The sequence below is a fragment of the Sminthopsis crassicaudata genome, chromosome 2 (genome assembly GCF_048593235.1).
Source record: "Sminthopsis crassicaudata isolate SCR6 chromosome 2, ASM4859323v1, whole genome shotgun sequence".
Taxonomy (NCBI): domain Eukaryota; kingdom Metazoa; phylum Chordata; class Mammalia; order Dasyuromorphia; family Dasyuridae; genus Sminthopsis; species Sminthopsis crassicaudata.
This window is the reverse complement of record NC_133618.1, coordinates 497569525-497584405: the sequence shown is the minus strand read 5'-3', so window position 1 is coordinate 497584405 and position 14881 is coordinate 497569525. Positions and strand designations below refer to the sequence as shown.

The 14881-nt window shown below is 37.9% G+C and overlaps 1 protein-coding gene across 2 annotated transcripts in view; it reads right to left on the bottom strand.

The window, feature by feature from the left end:
• Window positions 1-14881, bottom strand: part of FKBP15 (FKBP prolyl isomerase family member 15) — a 95601-nt gene that overhangs the window by 80530 nt on the left and 190 nt on the right. For both annotated transcript variants that reach the window (XM_074293673.1, XM_074293674.1), the window contains exons 2-5: window positions 7411-7526; window positions 3885-3975; window positions 2125-2194; window positions 316-390 (exon numbers count right to left, since the gene is read on the bottom strand). In XM_074293673.1, the coding sequence (XP_074149774.1) occupies window positions 316-390; window positions 2125-2194; window positions 3885-3975; window positions 7411-7526 (352 nt within the window). The remainder of the gene's footprint in view (window positions 1-315; window positions 391-2124; window positions 2195-3884; window positions 3976-7410; window positions 7527-14881) is intronic.

Sequence of the window (14881 nt, the reverse complement as noted above, 5' to 3'; positions counted from 1 at the left end):
GTACTCTTACTGTACCACCTAGCCACCCCTCACTTTCACTCAGAAGTTACATTTGACAAATCCCATTGTCTAATATTATTGTCAATACCTTGATCAAGATATCAAAGAAGGCATCCCTTTCTGAATTCTCAGTTTCGGTTTCTATTTCACAGACACTTTTTGAAAGATTCTAGTGGTTACAGGGAGGATGAAGGTAAGTAGTGGGATGCAGCAATGAAACATTATCTTAATTCTTTGTCTGTGCTTTCTTAGAAATTTATCCCAAGGTATATAGAATGATCAGCATACAATGTAGAGACACTCAATGTTTCTTACCGTCATTTCAAAGTTTGGATGAATCCTGGCAGAGGTAATTGGCTGTTGTTGACTTATATAAATGAGAATCCTGTACTGAAGTTCACCAAAAATGGAATATAAGAAAAAAAAAAAAAGAAGAGAAAGCAAAGTGAACAGAGAATCAACATTGGCAGATACTTATAACTAAAACTTATAAAGATCTCAGACTGCTTCCTAACTTTCCTAAGGAATTATCTCCTCCTTTTCCACTTTTCCTTGCAATTTTGTTCTCTACATATTGTTTCATATCGCTCTATACAACTAAACATATTCTAATTTATGTGTTATATTCGAATTTTAAAGTAATCCCACTAATGCAACAGAACTTATACAACTGAATTAATGCTTCCAAAAGTGAGATGGTGCCCTTAGGAAGAAAAAAAAAAGCTCCAACATGATAAGCATGCAAAAATAAAAAGGAACAATTTGCATAACCCATAGTCATGTGAAAAATATGATCAAAGGCATTATAACTTCGACTTTCAGTACATGATAACGTCTGTAGATGCTCACTTCTCTATTAAAGCTGATATTGAACAGTTCACTTTTTTTTTTTTTTTTTGGTGAGGCAACTGGGGTTAAGTGACTTGCCCAGGGTCACACACAGCATTAAGTGTCTGAGGCCAGATTTGAACTCAAGCAGTTCACTTCTTAAAATCAGAAATTTCTTGGGTGAAAAATCTATTCAAAGAGTACACATGAAATAAGGTACTGTTTATATCATTTCTCAATCTAAAAAAAAAAGGATGATGTAATTCTTGAAGGAAATTATATTGAATTCATATTAAATATGGCTACCCTGACACAATGGACCAAAACAATAAAAAATAAGTAACAAAAAATTTGGGAAGGTCTTCTGGGTTTCTGAGAAAAGAGCCAGGGCCACAATCTGATGAATGAGTTGGAAAAGTAGTATAGATTCCAGAGCATTTTCGAAGTTCATTTGGATATTACAAAAAAATAAATTTGGTTAAAAAAAAAGTGGTTCTGAAAGGTATTAAAGATGAATTTACAAAATGCTTCATATAAGAGCTTCCTTATTAGAATGAGGATAGAGTAGCCTAAAAGAATGACACTGAAGTCAAAAATACTTAATTGAAGATTTTGGATTTCTCCCTTCTGCCATTAGGACTTTGTGATCCTATAGGGCTTATTAAAATGCTCTCCATCTACAACATATTGCTGATGAAATAAGCAGAAAAAGAAATGTTCTTTCCAACTAGCTTACTTTTAAATTCTAAATTCTTCAGACTCAAATAAAAAAAGGGAAACACAAAATGCCTTAGTCACAAGAATGAACAGAAAATTATTATTTACTATGATCTAGACTCACAATCACCAAAAGAGTAAACAACCATCCTCATCACAAGGCCAACAAAGACACAAGGCAAGCTCAAATGACAACTGCCACCTCAGCAGTTTTAACTGAAAGACAATCTATTTCCTGAAAAGAAAGCTCCATGCCTAAGAACTTACATAATACATACTTGGCAGCAGAAAAGAAGATAAAGTTACAAATAGCATTACCACGACCATCCTGTCAGGCAGGGCATAGACTTTAATGTGAGTGTACACACATGCATGCATATGTGCACGCAGAATACATTGTATATTAGATACATAACACTCACAAATATGTGAGCAATAAACAAGTATATGTGTGTATATATATGTGTGTGTGTTTATATACACAAAAGCTTGAGTAGCTTTTGAAAGCTGTGAGTAGCTTAAATCTGCACTAAGACTTGGAACACATGCAGGTATACAGAGAATCAGGGCCCTTCTCACCTCTTTGGCAGTGTGGTTCCCCAGGACAGCAGCACCAAATTTTCCCTGCTTCACATATTGACCATTTGTGCTAAACAAATAGAAAAAATGCTTAATAAAATGCTACAAAATAAATAAGTAGATATGAGTAGCTCAACAATGACTGCAACAATGTAGATGTAAGACCATCAAAGGAAATCAAGCTTTTGACTAACTGGAAAAATCAGGCAAGGCCAGGAGCATAGTTAATGAAGCACAGGATCCCACTCCCATGCACAGCAGCTAGGCTAAGGACAACTAGAGAGAAATCTTGCATCCCTTATCATTTGTGGTAGTCATTGTATCAGGCTTTTTTTTCATTAGAGACAGTTCAATGTGTGTGAAATAACTGTGATGAAAAGAAAAGCATCAATAAAACTTCTTTTGAAAATAACAAAAATAACTTAGTAGGAGTAAGAACTACCCCTAAAGGAAATTAATTAGCCAATCATCAGAAAGGTGAGTAACTCACAAATGAATTTTTTTTTTAATCACCCAGAAGGTATAATGGTACATCCTCAGCATAAAGGAAGAGATGGGATAAGGGAGAAGAGAGAGAAGCTGGAGACTCTACACATTTATAGAGTCAGTCCCACGGAGAGATGAAGGCTACATTTTCGCAATGGCCATACATGGTCACAAGCAGTAGTGCTGAGTCCCTTGGCAGCAATGAAGGAGGAGTGGCAAAGGCATGACACTCAAACTCAGGGTAGGAGTCCAATTTTATTCAAGAACAGAAGGCATAAGTTAGGCAGGGTTCCCTAGAGAAGAAGGAAGTATTTTAAATGTTTTGGACCTTTACATTTTTTTTTTGGTCAGGTGAAACAAAGCCTCTCCTATATTTGATGGTTGACCAGCCTGAGTGCTTGTATAGGAGTTGAGAGGCCCTTTTCTTTTGCTGGGGAAACTTAGAACATGAATGAAACCCTCAAGTTCTCAGGGGAAATACTGGGTGAAGGCATAAGCCAAAAGAGGAAATTTTATGAAATGCCTAACAATGAACCTCGTCTACAGAAGCCAGAACTTCAGCTCTGAAGCATAGGTTATTATAAAATTATTAGGAACCTGGTGAACTCATAAAGAAATACACTATTCTCTTCTCAATGGACAGATGCACATAGCAGCGTGTTAGAGCCAGATGCAACAGGCTAACTATTATTACCTTTTCAGTATCAGTGATTATACCTTGGAAATCAGCAAGTTATAAATCAAGTAAACTTGATTTACTGTTTGTTAACTGGCTAGACTTAAGAAAGTGATGGAAAATATGTAAATAATACAGATTAAACTTAAAAGTACAATTATGTACTCATCACACACACACACACACACACACACATATCCTTTAAATGGACCTACTATCAGACATGGCCACTGAGCTTTGCTTAAATGTTTCTGTTATAAGAAAGGGTCCAATGTGGAGGAGGATAGAGATAGAAAGGGAAATGATTAATATAAATACAGAAGGCAGCAATATATATATTTGTTTGAGGCAGTTGGAGTTAAGTGACTTGCCCAGGGTCACACAGCTAGGAAGTGTTAAATGTCTAAGGCCAGATTTGAACTCAGGTCCTCCTGACTTCAGGGTTGGTGCTCTATCCACTGCACTGCCTAGTTGCCCCAATATATCTTTTTAAAATCATCTAACCCAACCCTCTCATTTTATAAGTGAAGAAACTGAGAAATACTGGATAAACAGAAGTATTTTCCTTCTTTCATAGCATATTCTATTAGCTACTTACAACCGATATGCATGGACTGCTGTTGCAGCTAAGACTGTGGAAGTTCCACCAGGAGCTGTAGTTGGAGGAGTTTTCTGTGCTGGCTGATTTGCTAGAAAGAAAGAAATTGGGACTTCATTCATTTCATACCTAGGACAAATATTCTGCACTTAAATCAACCTCAAACTTATATCTCACCTTCATATTTATATCCTCTTTTAGATTTTTCCAAGAATTTGTCTTATAATTTCATTTAATTTTTATAATCAGGTAATTACAGTGAGACAGGTTTTAGATGAACAATGTGCAGACAAGAATTGTTAGTAATTACCTGTCCAAGGTTCTATGTTCTTTTAAATTCTTTTGGTGACTACAATAGGGCACAAAACACTGAATTTTCTTTAATTTCCCTAAAGTATTCTCATTTGCTTTTGTTTCTGTTCTCTATTTTCCTTTCTCTTTTCTCCTTTCTCCTATAGTTATGTGACCATATGTATGTGTGTGTGTCTCCCCTCCAATTCTCCCCCCGCCAATTCTTAAGGTCAGTGGTCTGCCTTTATGACTTTGAGTTAGGAGGGACATACTGGAGGGATATCTTTTCCATCTTCTTTATTCTTACAATTTATCTTCCTTATATTTTGCAAGTTACATACATTTAAGTTAAATTCATTCCTTTTTTTGAGAAAACCCAGGTTAAGTGACTTGCCTAGGATCAAATGACTAGCAAGTAACTGATATGAACTTGGGATCCTTCTGATTCCAGGGCAGGTGCTCTATCCATTGTACCATGAAGCTACCCCAACACATTCCTTTTTAAAGACTGAACTGAATTGAATTCCACTGAATTGTCTTAGGAACATTCTGAAAATCACCTGGTAGAAAGATACTAGACACCTGGTAAAAAGATACCAAAGGTCCTTTCTGGAACTAAACTGTCAAGCATTCCAACGCTATTATAAGAGAGCACAACTCCACTGGGTTGGCTAAATTGGTCCAATGACAAATGAATCCTTGCCAAAAAGACTATTTTATGGAGAACTCATTCATGGCATGTGCCCACAAAGTGGCCATAAAAAGTGATTACAAGGACACTCCCAAAGTCTCTTAAAAACTTTAGACTTGATTTTATGACATGGGAGACACTGGTACGGGAATACACAGCATGGCATGATCTCATCAGAGAAGGTGCTAATGCTCTAAGTACAAAGCAAAATTGAATTACCTCAGAAGAAATGTGAGAGGTACAAAGTTAAGACAATCCACTCAAATGTTCATAGGGACTATTTCTGTCTGATCTGTGGCAAAGCATTCTGAGCTGGTATTGATTGGGTCTAATCAATCCCATTTGGACACTATAACTTGACTAACATTGTAATGTTATTTTGGTCCTCAAGGACAACAATAAAGAGTTAAGCCTATCTTCATACTGTGAACAGTTTTTAAAAACAATCAGATCTGAAGAGAGCCATCTGCATTCAGAAAGAGGACTATGGGGACTGAATGTGGATCACAACATAGTATTTTCACCTTTTTTTGTTGTTTGCTTGATTTTTTTTTTTCTTGATCTCATTTTTTCTTGTGCAGCATGATAAATGAGGAAATATGTTTAGAAAAATTGCACATATTTAACCTATATTGGATTACTTGCTTTCTAGGGGAGGGAAGTAGGAGAAGGGAGAGAAATTTGGAACACAAGGGTGAATGTCTTATCTTTGCATGTATTTTGAAAATAAAAGAGATATTATTGATCAACTCACAATTCAACAAAGTGATAAAAATCAGTGAGTTAATGGTCAATCTGATAAGGACAGAAAGGTATCTGAACCATTTCTAGGCGGAAGATGGAGGCAAGGGGTTAGGTGGACCTGCCTATAATTGTTGTATAATTGTTGAATGGCCAGAGGGCAGTGAGGGAACCTTTTAGGAGTTGAGGATCAGATTAGAAAACAGGATACCAAAGTTAAACTTCACTTACTTGGATATTTTGTCTAGGGTTGGTAGCAGCCTATGTATACAGAAAACTATTTTTCTGCTAACAGGGGCTTACAGATACTTTATAGTTAAAATATCATGATTGGTTTAAAAGGCTACTAGCAAAATTCATTTCTGTTTCTCACAGTCACAGTCAAGTCAGTGTTATCAGTAAAATATAATTCCCACTCCGCCTTTTTCCCTCTACAACAGGAAAAGAGAAAGGAAAATAAAAAAACCAAACATGTGCAATTCTTACAGATAAGACTTTTTCTTTCTTTTTTTTTCCTGAGGCAATTAGGATTAAGTGACTTGTCCTGAGCTAGGACAGGTTAAGTGTCTGAGGCCATATTTGAACTCAATTCCTCCAGACTTCAGGGCTGGTGCTCTATCCACTGTGCCACCTAGCTGCCCTCAGATAAGACTTTTTTAAAAAATAATTTTTATTGATAATATTTGTTTTTACCTCACCTACAGTTCCCATTGTTATTCCTTCTCTTATCCTGAGCCATAAAGAATAAAAAAGAGAAAATTAGTTTCACTAAACTAATATATCAAAAATATCTGAAATTGTATGTTCCTGATAAATTTTAACTCTTTAACCCAGTAGGTCTCTTCAAAGTGGCTGATGACTCCTCTCCCTGCTTATTGATATTCTTCTAAGTAGGGAAGGGACAAAAGTGCCTATAAGCTTCTTTTTCTCACAAACTTTAGAGTCAGGTCTTCCCTTTACTCTCTCAAGGCCTTCAATTCAAATATATAGCACACTGTTTACTTTCATTTTCACATGAAGAAAGGGAAGGTAAAATGGCAAAGAGTCTTCCAAATCCTTGCCAGGCCTGAGTCTGGACAATAGTGCTTTAGGTCAGGGCTGACAACTTGTACCAAATCAAAGGTGACACATACCAGAATTTAGGACAGACATCTCCAACCTGTACATTAGGATCTACAGAAATATTTTTTAAAAAAATAATAAGGTTTTTTTTTATTTTTCAATCTTTGCAAAGATAAATTTCAACATTCACCCTTGTAAAACCTATGTTCCAAATTTTTCTCCATTTTTTTCTACCTTCCCCTCCCCTAAAGAGCAAGTCATTCAACATAGGTTAAACATGATGTTCCAAAGCTGAGAGAAAAGGAAGAACAGCTTAGCTCACAAAGAAAGTGAGGAACCCTAACAAAGTAATAAAATAAAAGGTAGCATTGGCATAATGAAAGCAGAGTTGCCTCAGAGGCAAGAAGCCTTGGGTTCAAGTTCCATCTTTGATATATGATAGGCTTTGTCACTTTGGCTAAATCACTTAATTTCACATTGAACCAGACAGCTCTCTAAGATTATAAATTGGAGATCAGCTGCTATTCTGCTATGTGGAAGGATTCTTCACTGAGAATTTCTTATACTGATTAAATCACCCGTGAGTCAAAACAAAACAAAGCAACATGGCAGATCAGATTATGTAGTTCACACACCCACTTAGAGTGGAAAAACAGGGAGAAGCCTCTTGGTAGCTAACTAAAAGGTTGCTGACCTGTGTTTTGTACTCTCAGCTTCTGAGAAAGTTAACAGTAAACTTACCAGCTGCTGTTATTGCTTGGCCTTTCTTAGGCTGCTTTGGAGCTGTATACTGGAAGAATTCATTTCCATGGCCCACAACCACTTGATCCAGTCCAAAGAGAGAAGCCAATTTAGCTCTATCAAAAGAAAAGGAAGCATTCATGATACTTCACAATAATCTAAACACATTACATGCCTAAGACATTACAGAAACAACTCAAGTTCAAGCCTCCTCAAATACCATTTAACACACATCATGCCATCCAAGACTCACAAGAACACCCTTTCTCTAGCAGGCCTTAAAGGTTTTCAGCAGATGGCCTGTTCTTTCATGACTGTGAGCAAGTCACTTCCCCTGCACAGGCCTGTTTTCTCTGTTGTATAAGCTAAGGGCTGAGCTCAGTAATTTGTAAATATAGGATCCATTTATCTTTCTTGAATTTTCTAGAGAGTTTCATATTCATGATTCAAGTAAAATACACTTTAAAAAATGTTTTTCAAAAGTTAAACCATGCATTCAGATTTTTGGTTCAGAGAACATAGTCACTATAGCACTGTGATCCCTCTTTTAGCTGTCCATTCTTTGATTTCTGGTTTTACCTCCTGGCATATATAGGATAAAGGTAAATTTAAGGTACTTAAATTGAGGACCACCTAGATGTACATATCCATGAATTAGGAACATACATCTTTTTCAAATGATCTTGTTCCTTCAGATAAAAAAAATCCTTTCTTTTTTTTTTCCTCCTGAGGCTGGGGTTAAGTGACTTGCCCAGGGTCACACAGCTAGGAAGTGTTAAGTGTTTGAGACCACATTTGAACTAGGGTCCTCCTAAATTCAGGGCTGGTGCTCTATCCACTGCGCCACCTAGCCGCCCCTAAAACAAATCCTTTCTAAAGACAAATAGTGGGGCAGCTAGATGCAGTGGATGGGAGTGTATTGGCCTGAGAGTCAAGAGGACCTGAATTCAAATACAGCCTCAGATGCTTAACACTTACTAGTTGTGTGACCCTGGGCAAGTCACTTAACCCCAACTTCCTCCCAAAATAAACAAAAACCCCAAACAAAACAAAACAAAAGGACAAGTGATCAACCAGCCTCTTTTAGAAGATAGCCTATAAAAATGCAATACTTTCTCACCTGCATAGACTTCTATCTATTCACAAAACATTTTATACACATCTCAATCAATATTCACAAAAACCTGGAGCTAAGTGATATAATTTTCATCTTACAGATATAGAAAGTAAGGTTGGGAAAAACTGAATTGCTCAGAGTTGCAAAGAACAGCAAAAACAGGATTCTAACCCAAGCCTGATTCCAAGGCAATGCTCAACTCTGCACATCTGATTAGCCAAAACCTTTGAACATAACACAAGACATAATTGGTTATTATGATAACTACTTTGCCCATTCACATGTACCCAATACCCAGTTTACCCTGACCAGTTTCCATGTTTTCTCTTTTGCTCTGCCATTTATGGAAAAACCTTTTTCATAGCAGCCATCAGGTAACAACATTCCTTCTATAGTTGAAGCCTTTTGAAGCCTTTCTCCAGCCCCTCTTTTCCAATCAAGCCACAAATCTTTACTAATTATCCCTATGCACCGTGGTACCAGACAACAACCTTTCATCTCAAAGGGTTACCTTACAAATGGGGAAAACAGGAACATTTCTATGTTAATGCTTTTATGTATATACAGAATTCATTCAAAGTAAAAAGGGGGGTACTAACAACAGTTGGGGGAACAGGAAAGAGTTCACAGCAAAGGAGGTACTGGAACTTCACCTTAAAGGAAGAGAGTTGAGGAAATGGAAGTGGGAAGGAAAGCAGGGCATGTCCAGCATGAGAATCAATGGAAAGGGAGAGAGAGGAGATGGAGTGCATGAGGAAAAGAAAAAAAGGTTAATTTGGCTGACTTGTAAAATGAGGGAAGGGGAAAAATACATAACAAGGAAGGAAAAGTTAGGATTCAGCTATGAAGGGCTTTAAAAGCTAAGCTAAAAAGTTTATACTTTATCAAAAAAAAAAAACAATAACCACTGAAACTTATTAAGGAAGAGAGTGATGATGGAAAGATCTATAAAAAAGTAAAATCACAGCAAGAAGCCTTTCCAATTTAGGAGATATTCTACCAATTATCTTCTATAGGTGTACTGCATTATTGATATCTAGCCTACTTTCCTTTTTTTTTTAGCTAAATATTTATTCTATCATAAATTTTAAATTCTATGTGGGCAAGGAATTCTTCCTTTCTCTATAATGCATATTTGTTATAAAGAAAGGGATACAAAGGTTGATTGTGGACCAGTTTCGGTTGTGGGATGAACACATATCCCCAAGTAAAGAGAAGTTTTCCACCTGAATAAAGTACTTATCATTCATGGCTTTGAATAATTCAATATATGAAGCACCTCTTTGGTAGTTTCATATAGCATTAAAATTGTAAACTTATCTAGGGAGTATTGACATTTTTATTATATGGGCATATCTAGTCACAAACTTGAAAAAATTATTAAGTTGGGGTTTTTTAAGGAGTATTTTGTAGCTATATTGCCCTGTTAGATGATTCCCAGATGTTTTATGCATTTTGTAGGTATTTTGGATTATACTTTCTTATTACATCCTCCTTGATTTTCTTATTACTGTATAGAATGTGCTGGTGGTCTTTATCCTTGGACAAAGGATATTTTAGTACTGATGGCAACTCTGAGTTGGCAATTTTGGCTTTACTCTTTACCTCAACCTAATCCCTCCTACTTTCAATCTTAAAAATTATAATAGAAGAAATCAGCTTAAAGTGTTAAATAGGATTGAGACCCTACAATAATGAGGGTCAGCATTATAGTATATGTTCAAGAACAATAAAAATGCCTTTTTACCAATTCTACTTCAGATTACTTTGGTTCCTAGTTCCCCCTTCTTCCTGCCCCTAGGCAAACACTATGATAAACTTCCCCTTTCACCAAGCTCCGTCTGCTCACTTAAAGTTCTTATACTGTAATTTAACTATTTTCCTCAAGAAAAGTTATTCATATGTGCTAAGCTGTGCATTCTTTTTTATTGTTGTTTCTTTCCAGTGAATAAGTTATCAATATCTTGTATCTATCTAGTAATTATGGCCTATAAACTCAAAATACAATTTCAGTGTCATTCTTGTTAAAATGGATGGCATACACTACAGATGAACAGACTGAAGAATATAGTGAACTGAAAATTCTTGACAAGGCAAGGCTCAAGTGTGCTAACTATGTACTTTACACATTGTAGAAGAATGGGTAAATCTTTTAAAATTCCTGACTTATAGTAGGAGATCTGGCAAATCAGCAATTCCTGAAATCCCATTCCTGCCCCGCCCAGTCCAGCCCAGTTTAGTCAAGGTCAGTGCTAATCTGAGTACTTAACTATTCTCCTCCCATAACAATCAGACTGTAAACCCCAAGAGGTCAGAAGCCCTGAAGGTACATTTAGTAGAAAGGCTCCAGAGGCTTTAGTCAAAAGGAGTGGGTTTAAGAGCTAGCTTTAAGGTAACCCCTCTGAGTGTCAATGATAAAAAGGGCAAATAGCTACTGTTCTGCAAAATGTTTCATTTAAATGTGAACTATTATTTAATCTTTGTCTCTGCTCTAGCAACTAGATCACGATAGACATCCCACAAATATAAGGTTGGGTTAAATTACTGCTGTCTTTGGTAAAGAAACCAATTAAGTATACTTAAATTTATATAGTAATGATTATAGAACTTCACATTTTGTAGAATGCTTTAGAATATCTCATGTTATCTCTACAACCCAGCCATTATTATTCATATTTTACGAATTAGAAAACTAAACCCAGATTACACAGCAATACTGCTGAAGGATTTGAACTCTGGTCTTCCTGAATTCCATTATTCTAATCACTGTGCCACCTAGCTGTTCAGGGGAAGGGTAAGAGTCAAAGTAGAAAGTCTGGGGTACTGCTACTGGCCAGGAGTAGACATTAACCAACCAATAGCAAGCTGGTGGGGAAAAGATTTCTGATGATTCCTGTAACATCCTAGGGTACCCTTGTAATGCCGGGGAAACTGAGCAAGACAGAGATTAGACAGTATTCAATACAGAATTTATTAAATGGAGAGATTTACTGGGACCAAGGGATCCAAGGAGAGTATTGTCTCAAAGAATCCAGCACTGAATATCTGATACAGCATTCTTTTATGAGGTAACAATGACTTAATGGGAGGTACTGGAGAGGCTCCTGATATTCTAATGATGTCTAAAATAGATCAGACCTTTATCTCATCAAACATTAAGAGGGATTAGTTCTAAGACGTAAAACCTTTATCCCAACATTAAAAGGGAATGGTTATAACCTGAGGCAGAATAACTGAATAGGACAATTAGGGAAACTGGGTCTGGACATCTAAAGAGAACTGTGACACAACACCATCAGCTTAATGAAATTACAAAAGGGGAAAAACCAATTTCCAAAAGTTTCTGATTTAAAAGACATCTACAAAAGTTTGTGATTTCTGAAAGTTTACTTTTGTTCCACAGGGAGTATATAGAAACTAGAAGTAATTTAGGGGGACAAGAGGATAAAGAAAAGGAAATATTCTTTGTTTTCTGATTTTGGCGGGGTAATGATCTAACTATCCTACATGTTGAGAAATGAAGAAAAGCCTCAAAGCTTGTAACAGAGATTGTAATTTCACTACAGTAAAAAAGATCAGTAGGAAGAGATTTGAGGACAAAAATCTAAAGAAAAAAGCAGCTACTTTATTACATATAAGCAGATTCTACTGGGGAGAGAACACACACACACACACACACACACACACACACACACACACACACACACACACACACACAAAATACTGAACAATCTGTTAAGCCAGGGAGCTATAAAGATAAAAGGATACCATTACTGCCTTCAAGATGCTTACACATTTCAAGAAGTTGTGGAAAAGATTAATGATACATTTGATGATTAATGTCTATTGATTGATATATTATGGGGGGGATAGCCTTACAAGGCAAAGAAAAGGAGCTTATTATAAAGTTGTAAAAATGAGATTAGGCTGCTCCAAGAGCAGGAAGAGACTTAAGGAATTTTTGTCTGAAAGGAGGCCTCCACTTTCAAAGATATTCTGTTTCTCTATGATTTTCTAATAGGATTAACAATAGCTAGTATTTACATAGCATCTGCCTTACAATTATTATCAGTTAGATCCACCAGACAACCTAAGGAGGTGCTATTGTTATTCCCATTTTACTGTTGAGGAAACAGACAGTGTGGAAGCAGTTAGGTGGCGCAGCGGATAGAGCACCTGCCTTGAATTCAGGAGGACCTGAGTTCAAATCAGATCTCAGACACAGAATGCTTCCTAGCTGTGTGACCCTGGGCAAGTCATTTAACCCCAGCCTCAGGGAAAAAAAAAAATTCAGGTGTGACACTAGGCCCTCTATCCATTATAGCATCAAATGCCTCAAAGTGAAATGAACAGTCCCACTAATTTAACTATTGATTGATGCAACAAATAAGATTCTTAGGATCCATTATACACTTCAAACACTTCAACAACAGTACTGTGTGAGGACGTATTCTGAAGGAAGTGGATATCTTCAACATAAAGATCTAATCCAGTTCCAATTGATCAATGATGGACAGAATCAGCTACACCCAAAGAAGGAACACTGGGAAATGGATGTGGACTAATTGCATTTTTGTTTTTCTCCCCAGGTTATTTTTACCTTCCGAATCCAATACTTCCTTTGCAACAACAACAACAACAAATTCAGTTCTGCACATATATATTGTATCTAGAATATACTATAACATATTTAATATGTATGGGAATGCCTGTCATCTACAGGAGAGGGAGGAGGGAGGGAGGGGAAAAGTCGGAACAGAAGTGAGTGCAAGGGATAATGTGTTTTTTTTGTTTGTTTTGTTTTTTTGAGGCTGGGGTTAAGTGACTTGCCCAGGGTCACCCAGCTAGGCAGTATTAAGTGTCTGAGACCAGATTTGAACTCGGGTCCTCCTGAATTCAAGGCTGGTGCTCTATCCACTGCGCCACCTAGCTGCCCCCAAGGGATAATGTTGTAAAAAAAAATTACCCAAGCATATGTACAGTCAAAAAAAAATATTCTAATTATAAAATTAAAAAAAAAAAGATTCTTAGGATCCTAGAGACAGAGATGGAAGAAGCAGGATACCTTAAAGACCCAACTAGTCTATTGTTAGGATTACAAGGTTGTGTTAGGATTACAAACTGTTAGGATTACTCAGGTTGTCTAAACAATTCTCTGGCTCAGAATTCACACCTTTGGTTCAGGCCTTTGAAGGAAGAAGACCTTTGGACTTCTGAGGTGGAGTTTACATGTTTAAAGGAGTTTGCACCTTTAGAGGGAGCAAGTTCATTGGTTGAAGTGTTTCCCACAGGCCCCTGAGGAGGGCAGTAGAGCAAGGAGTGAGTCTGGCAGGGAGGTTGAGTTGAGTCGGCAGTCTGGAAGGATAACTTAGGACCTTCACATTTTGGCGCCCAACGTGGGGCAAAGATTTTTGCTTATCCTGACAAGGACTTAGTCTGAGCCCTTCAGAGGAGATAGCCTGGACTTTGACAGTCTATCCTTTTAATTTTACAGAAAATTGCCCAAGATCACATAGATAGCAGGTAATAATAACATAAGACATTCTGTATGTTAAGCAATTTACAATTATTAGGTCATTTGATCCTCACAACAACTCTGGAAGATGCTATTATCCCCATTTTACAGATGAGGACACTGAGGCAAACGCAGGCCAACTGACAGCCAGTAAGAAGACTTCAGACAGTGAGCTTTACGCTCCGCATCCTTGAGGCCAGATTCGGATGCCAGTCCACTACACCTTAGAAGAGTGAACTCTGACCCTCAGGTTTTCAGCTTGGAAGGGTGGGGGGGAGAATGACACTCGGAAGGGACGCCGAGGTTCCAGCATCCAGGAGTCGGGGGAGGGGGGCAGGACTTCAGCTTCCAGATACAGGATGAGAAACCCAAAGTGTAAAGAGGAAGTCTGGCCGAAAAGCCCGAGTCGGTCTCGGCTCCTGCATAACTCTCCCCAGGCTCCCAAGGTGGGTCTCAACTTTCTCTATGTACCAAGTGGGGCTGGGCCAAGCTGGGCTCGCAGGGGTCTCCGGCACTCCAGTTTCAGAAAAAAGGGCAGTGGAGGGCGGGACGACCGCGGGGGGAGGGGGGGAGTAAAGGAAACTTTGGGGAAGTTGCTGGGACCGGCTAGAGCAGCCCAACCGGACTTTGCAGTGGATAAGGAGGAGCAGGAAGGGTCAGGAAGACCCGAGGGGCTTCACCGAGAGGGCAGGATGTCGGGGTACTGTGGCAGGAAAGTGATGGGTATGTGCCTGAGAGGGGGAGGTGCGGGAGGGAGCCGGAAGTGGGGTAGCAGGGAAGGCCTCTCACTAAAAAGGGCCCAGCTCGCGGCAGTCCGAAGCCGCCTCCCCGGGCCAGGC